This window comes from Mercenaria mercenaria, chromosome 10 (genome assembly GCF_021730395.1).
Source record: "Mercenaria mercenaria strain notata chromosome 10, MADL_Memer_1, whole genome shotgun sequence".
Lineage (NCBI taxonomy): Eukaryota > Metazoa > Mollusca > Bivalvia > Venerida > Veneridae > Mercenaria > Mercenaria mercenaria.
Genome location: NC_069370.1, coordinates 53,819,991 through 53,828,052, shown reverse-complemented (window position 1 = coordinate 53,828,052; position 8,062 = coordinate 53,819,991). Strand labels below are relative to the sequence as shown.

The 8,062-nt window shown below is 33.6% G+C and overlaps 1 protein-coding gene across 1 annotated transcript in view; it reads right to left on the bottom strand.

The window, feature by feature from the left end:
* Positions 1–3,584: 3,584 nt before the first annotated feature.
* Positions 3,585–8,062, bottom strand: part of LOC128546419 (uncharacterized) — a 30,244-nt gene continuing 25,766 nt past the window's right edge. Inside the window, exon 7 of the mRNA XM_053516919.1 lies at positions 3,585–3,673. Coding sequence (XP_053372894.1) covers positions 3,585–3,673 — 89 coding nt within the window. The remainder of the gene's footprint in view (positions 3,674–8,062) is intronic.

Sequence of the window (8,062 nt, the reverse complement as noted above, 5' to 3'; positions counted from 1 at the left end):
AGATATTTTCACAAAAAAAACTGTAGATCTGTAGAAGATATGATATCGAATTAATCTTCCGTCGCTGTATAAATCTTTCAGATTTCATCATTTCAACTGCAACAAGTACTTCTTATTCTCTCGCAGTATAGTCTTCTTTTTACGTTTTGCTAAAATACATATTGAAAAGCTTCCATGATCAGGACATCGTGTGTGCCTAAATGCTCGTATCTTATTTGCGGCTAGCTTGCAAAACCCCAAATAAGTATTATAATTGGATACTATTGCAACTGCAGCAATATCCAAATGGACAAAAGCAATGTACCAGAGCGTATAAAAGTTTTAATTAAGGTGGAATGCGCCTCAAATTTTTTTGCCGAACTTTGTCCTGAAATTTATACTGTACAAAATTCAAGATATATACGATTGAGCTCTAGTTTTACTTTGTCGCCATATTGTTCGTGTTTTTTGCTATTGTGTCACAAACATGGCCCCTGACGTCAATTTTCGTGTAACTCCCAGTTCCGGGTGCTTTCGGCATTTTTCCTTTCCTGCGCTCTGAATGTCATATCAATGATTTATACAAAATAATTGTCACTTTGCATTCAGAAATTGCTACTTAATGGTATGAAATTCAGCGAATTAAGATTTAAGCCTAGGACGTCAGAGACGATATTGTGACGTCAGAACGGAAAAACTCACATCAAGTTTTGTTACAAATTTTGCCTAAAAATCCAGTTTATAAAAAATTAACCCGAAAAAAACCGTAAAATTTTGGTATGTTGTTTTGCAGTGTGTGTACTTCTAGTAGACACATAAATACTTAGAGGTCACCGACTTTAATTTTTCAATATTTGACGATATTTTACCCCTACCCCATTAAGAAATGACGCGTTTAATCGTCATTTTTTAAACAAAATAATCTAAAGAATATGCGAAGCTGCATGTATTAACGGTAAATTCCAAATGAATTGATGAAATGAATCAACATGAAAGTATTGAGAGACATATGGTGAGATTTGCTAAAAAAAGTGTTAAAGAAAAAGTCGAATTTTTTTAAAACATGTAATAACATTCAGGTGATTACGGACATGTTCCGAAAAGAAGAGTTGTAGATATGAAATATCTTAATGAGATATTTGATAAAGGGTGTAAATTTTGTAAACGACATTTCGCATCTATGGATACTAGTATTATCGAAAAAGACTTTTGATCATTGGTTAATCAACATGTATTATGTGTGTTGATTCCTTGATATGACTTAAAATTATTTAAATTCAAGTGTTCACATTGTGAACACGGAACTACAGTTTCTACATCTATACCCAGGGCATCCGGAGGAACAGATATGGCTTTTACTTGTTCCGTACTTCTTAAATCTGAAAGCTGCAACTAGTGAGTGTTTTATGACTGAATATTTTCTAGTATTCATTATTAAGAGCTTGTAACTGCTCTTGATCAGAAGGTTCCCGCTAAAAAATAAATTATTTGCATCGGAGCAGCCGTTGTGCTTGATTGTAATAAAAAGACACTGCCTCAAGAATAAATTCTCTGCGTCTGACCAGCTGCAATACTTTATAATCATCTGAAGATCTTTGTTTTTAAGAATAAAGTCTGTTCGCTGGACTAGCTACTCTGCCTTACTATGACCTCACTGTCTCTGTCTCTTTGTCTCCCTCGTGCGGAAGGTCGGGACTTTAATCGCTAGTCGTTTACCAAGGATATAAAAAAAAATACCAGTTGCTCAGCATTATGCGTGTAGAACAGACTCTTCTCTCAACTCGTAATCTCGCACGAATGAGATGTGGAAATTGATGTCTAAATTGGTAGAATTTGTTTCATGATTCACAATAAATTAATCCGTGTAAAAAATATTAATTTCATATCAGATAGAGGATCTGGTATACTATTTTCGTACTGATTATACATGTGAAATGGAGCAAATGTTCGACATGCGTCGATAAATATTTCTGGTAAAATCAGGCAATCCCTCATATCATAAAATAACATATGAATGAAATTTCTAAATGTTTAAAACATGTTTAAGTACCTATTTTCACGAAATTAAATCATGAACTGACCGCTTATTAGCTTTTTTTACAAAGCTAAGTTAGCATTTTGCATTACACTGAGAAGTTTAGTAACAGAAAAGACATCTATTCTTCAAGCTTCGAATTTGCATTTTGAAACTATCAATAGGAATAACAAATGGATAGTAAAAAGTGGATATATTGTCCATAAGTATTGACCTGACCCTCAGTACAGAAATAACTACTGCGTAAGTATTCTTTATGATTTAAAAATTATCGCATGTGCATGTAGCTGCGGGGACAAAACGATTAGCCATCAATCTCGGTGTTGTGGGTTGTATTCCTCAGACTAACATCTTTTTTTTTTTTCTCAAATTTCACTACAAATTTTACAAGCCGGAAAATTAATACACTTATCTGTTTATTTTTATGGTTCATTTATTGAAAGAAATATACTTGTATTCAAGATATTTGTAGTAAGTGTCGAATAAAATCTTTAAAGGTATCTTAGATAAAAAGATAAATTACTCCCGAAAATATGTATTACAAGAGAAAACAATTAGATTTCGTGAAAATCGTTGCAAAAGACATTGTAAGAATAAAAGCAAATACGGCAACACTTCATTTTATTGAATTTAAAAAATGGTCTGCGGTAATTTCGTACCCGTGGTAACGTGCGTGGAAGTCAGCCGGTTAACTATAAAGGTTATTTGTGTGATTATAGATCTTTTCAGGATACAATATTGCGTAAAGTAACGAAAACGTCCGAAAATATCAGCGAAGATTGATGAGTGTCAGGTCAAATACTTAAGGACAATTGTACAATATGAACATTTTGTCAAAGGTGTTTCCTTTCACTAGTACATGGCATCTGAAGTTTAGATCGAATATATTGTAAAAATTTCTTATAATAAATACATCTCGTTTTTAACACGAACGTGAGTTGTGTAGGTTGAAACACATTCTTGTTTACTCTAACGTCATATAGCCACAAACCATGTGGGGGTGAGGGTAAAGTTTTGTTATATTGCGAAAAATTAAAGTCGGTGACCCCTAAGTATTTATATGTCTACTAGACGTACTCACATTGCGACACAACATACCAAAATTATACGTTTTTTTATCGAGCCGATTTTCAATAAACTGAATTTTAATGCAAAATTTTTAGCAAAACTTAGTGTGATTTTTTCCGTTCTGACGTCACAAAATCATCACTGACGTTCTAAGCGTCAATTTCATTTCACTGAATTTTATACCATTGAGTAGTATTTTCTGTTTGCAAAATGAACATTATTTTGTATTTTTCATTTATATGACATTCAGAGCGCAGGAAAGGAAAAATGCCGAAAACACTCGGAACTCGGCATTGCACGAAAAGTGACGTCAGGGGATATGTTTGTGACACAATAGCAAAAAACACGAACAATACGGCGAAAAAGTAAAACCGGAACTCAATCGCATATATCCTGAATTTTGTACAGTATAAATTTCAGGACTATATTCGGCAAAAAAATTTGGGGCGCATTCCACCTTAAGATGACTAGTGACGTTGAGCTGTTTTGGTTAGTAGATGCTTTAAAATAAAAAATAAAAACCTGGGTTTCCAGGAAAATGCAGTGCGCTTGGTTGTTTGTACAGATATCTGCCTAGCTCTTGAGAGAAATCTGAAATTTGAACTAAAATTTAAAAAAGAACAACAACAACGGAAATTGGCTGTATATAATCACAAATATAATTAAGATGAGAGTGTACTTCGTAAAGAATTTTTTTTTTACAAAACTTTCGTTAAAATACATATAGTTGATATTATAAGAAAAATTCATTCCTCATTTTAAGTTACTTTATAAAAACTTACTTTAAATTACAAGATATATTTGTTTAATAAGGAAGTCAAGTACACCCGTACGTCTTGGAAGCATATAAGACGCAAACTAGTAGACATATTTAAATCAGATTTTCGTATGTCCAGTGGTTAATCCCGACTTCCGTAAGGTTTTTACGTCTGAGCTGATTGAAAACAAATTTGTAATCTATGTTTTATAACTTCATATAATTTACAATTTTTAATTGCAATTTTTCAATGTTTAAATATTTTCGTGAACACATCTTATTGGCTCTTACAGAAAAAGTACCTTCTAATTTCATGGTAGAATCCATGAAATCTGTATATAATAGGGTTATTATAATAGAAGCTTGATCTTGGATATTGTATTCGACTCGAGTGGAATTTGCTAGATCTGATCACACGAGGCGAGCAAGCGCCGAGTCTGATCCGACCTGGCAAAATTCAGGAGAGCCGAATATAAAATCCCAAATTTAACTACTGTTATAATGACCCTTTTATTATATACCTGCACCTTTATGTTTGTTGTTTTGTTTTCCAACGAAATTTTTAATGTGTGCCGATGTTTAAATAGAATCTGAGTGTACTTTTTGTGTGCGCTATTTATAGAACGGTGTCAGTTCATGCATGTTAAATGAAAGTAGTCTGGCAACATACAATACAAAAGGTACAATACGGATTTCGTTTCTGCCTGTTCGTATTTACTTGTGAAGTACAAGCCGTATTGTTGACAGAATTTATATAGGTATATAATAAATATATATATATATTTATAATGCCATATAATTATCCACTGATTGTTTAGCTTATTCAGCAAGCCAAGCTTCGTTAATGTTCGTTGTATGGCAGGTGGTGAATATTTACCGCAGCAAGAAATGTTACTCGGCAGAAGGCTGCCAAGATATTGCTCAATACATGTAGCAGTGTTAAAGTGTCATTTAAAAATATAACCCTGAAATTATAGCGGATAATATTTCAGCAAATGCCAGGTCCGGTCTTCCTTCATTTTGTTGTCCCTGCGTTATGAAACGCAAAGACTTTGTTTTACACCTTGCTTCAATCCTAAGTAAGAACATTACTTCGATGAAAATTGGTCCGCCAATATTTTATTTTATGCTCAAAACCTTTCAACTTCCACATGTAAGTTGTATCACATGCACACAAATATTTCAAGTATTAGTCTTGTAGCAGACACAACTAGATAAATAAAAATGAAATGTTAATACAGTAAAAAGAAATATCACCAGATATAGATTCGCTAACACAGGCACAGAAATGAAAATGGACAAACTGGAATCACCTTATAAAGGAAATATAAAAGACGTTAAAATACAATGTAAACTGAAGATGACTTAAAGCAAACCTCATCGGCCTTTCTACCATAAAAAAACTCTTGATAATAAATGACATACCACCATGTTAATTTCTTTTCCGTACCATAGAAGAATGCATTTGTCAAAAACAGATAAGGACTTCAAGGTTAGGGATAGCATTCTTTACTGCCACGGAATAACAGATTTTTAGCTAATCTACCCTGAAAGTCATGTCTAACCTGCTAACCATTGCGCCACTGACTCCCAATGGTGCATCTCATAAGATTTAACACGTGTATCATTGAAGGTTCCATGTTCACCGCCGTTTGAATACATCTGCGGATGTCTCTAAATTGCTTTTTATACTTTTAGCATGTGGAAAAGTTGATTTCTGCTCAACCCGGGGCGAGAGGGCGTGGACGGTAACATGCATTTCCACTACCGTCCATAAACAGGCTCAATCAAACCGAGCCTGCAACATTTTCGTTTTTGTCGTGTTGAGCGACCTGTGAAGTTTCCACTTTTCTCTATTTTAACTGGAAACTGTTAATCACTTAACATTTCGTGCTTTTGGTACAAGATTTTGAAACATTGTAGTTCATTAATAAACTAAAGTCACAGGTATGTATCCGGATGAAAACAATACCGCCGCAGAACCTTTACAGGGGTTCCGCTAAAGTCACAGGTATGTATCCAGACATGAAAACAATACCGCCGCAGAACCTTTACAGGGGTTCCGCTAAAGTCACAGGTATGTATCCAGACATGAAAACAATACCGCCGCAGAACCTTTACAGGGGTTCCGATAATTCTTTCCGTTGCTGAATAAAATCTATGAGGATCCCCTTGGAGTCGTTGGTTGAAAAATACAGTTCCATGATGAACAATTAGGTTAAGTACGCCGTCTTATCGGTAAAATTATCCCCCTTGAAAACGCCTAGCTGGGCGATATCGATTTTTTATCCGGTTGAAATTTTCCAATAGAAACAAAGAAGGATTTTTTTTAACAAATATTGTTTTCATTAGAATGAATGCATAATATTTATTATCCTATTGAAGTGTTTGTCATTCCTTTCTCTTTACAAAGATATAAAAATTATTTATTTAAAACGAAGAATTATTGCTTCCATTGGCGATTAAAAAACACCACTATCAGTCTCCTTTTACGGCATACAGTTACTGAATAAAATAAGTAAAAACCTGTGATACATATCTTATTCTTTCCTCTGTAGGCACTTTATTCCTCTTTTGAGAATATTTATTATCCTACTGAGGTATTCTACAGACAAAACTTTTTTTATATGTTTTTCTTTTGAAATTATTTTAATGTCTTCTTGCTTCCCTAGACGTTTAAAAGTTGTTGGTTTTTGTAAAAATTCTTTATCTGCTCGTGTTCGTGGTATTTCCTAACGCGAGGGGAAACATACGAAATCTACCGAAGCTGCCGATGACACAGAAAGAGCTGTTTGTTACCACAAAAAATGTTAATTTGTGATTCAGTATAAAAGAAAGAAAGTAGAAAGAAAGAAAATTGGTAATTCAATATAAAAGAAAGAAAGAAAGAATTGAATTTACAAAATGTACTGTTTGTTTTACACGTTAGAAAAGAAGCTAGAGTATGTAAATTATCTTTAATTTTAAATGATAATTTAAATTAATCTCCTTTAACGACAAAGATTTTGTATGACTGGAGCGGTTAAGTAATCCATTAACGAGGTGTGCAATTTAGAAAATACGTTTTATTAGTGTGTGTGTGTGTGTGTGTGTGTGTGTGGGGGGGGGGGGGGGGGGGGGGGGGGGCTCCGTGGCCGAGTGGTTAAGGTCGCTGACTTCAAATCACTTGCCCCTCATCGATGTGGGTTCGAGTCTCATTTGGGCCATTGAATTCTTCATGTGAGGAAGCCATCAAGCTGGCTTACGGAGATGTTTTTTTAGGAGGAATTAATGGAATAATATTTACAATTTTCCCACTTTCCGTAAGAAAATGCCTCAGGGAAAGATGCTGACGTATCATGTTAATAAATAAAAAAAAATGATTATATTTCATAAGACATAATGCACTTTGCATGTAGATATTTACTTGATAAGCAACTTTGCTACGCATTATGGATTATATGTGTTTTTCTTTTTTTTTTCTAAAAAAAAAATGATATGATATAGCCACTGTCTCGTATTTTGAAGACTCGTCCAGTTATATTTATACCGATTTTTTTAGCCATATATGAAATAAAGAATTTATATAATGACTAAATTGTTTTCAGATCATCTGATACTGCCATTGTAGCCTCGATAGCGCATTACTTCAGGATGTCTTAAAGTTTCCAGTCGAAGTTTCCGAAAGAGATACATAGGATTTACGTATTTATAGCATATATTTTCGTCTGGTATATGTCGCCTAGTGGAACAATTATTTCGATCTCACTTCCTTCCCATATGCACAGTAAGTTAATTATCAAAGGGATATTCAGGTTTCAAGGAACTGATCTATGATCCTTGACAGTCAAATCCAGAATCGGACAATCAAACTCTAGTTATTTTACTTTATACTGTAGGGGAAAAACTTAAAGGGAAAGGCAATGTTGTTCTTACGTTAATTCCATCTATTAGGATTTCTTAGATCATTTAAAGAAGCGAAAGAAATTTAAAAATCGGCTTAAAAATGGGAAAATTATGAGTATTTAAATATTTGAACAAAATTGCGGCCATTTTGTTTCCATGGCAACAAAAAACATAATGACGAATTTATCAAATTTCTACATACATATTTGAACTGTATTTACTTATTTCTGTAAAATAATTTCTCTACTTTTTCCAGCAATAATGAAAGAAATTACCATGCTTTACATCTTACACTCAAGAATCATATAAAAATACATTTTGTAATCTATTTAAAAGGT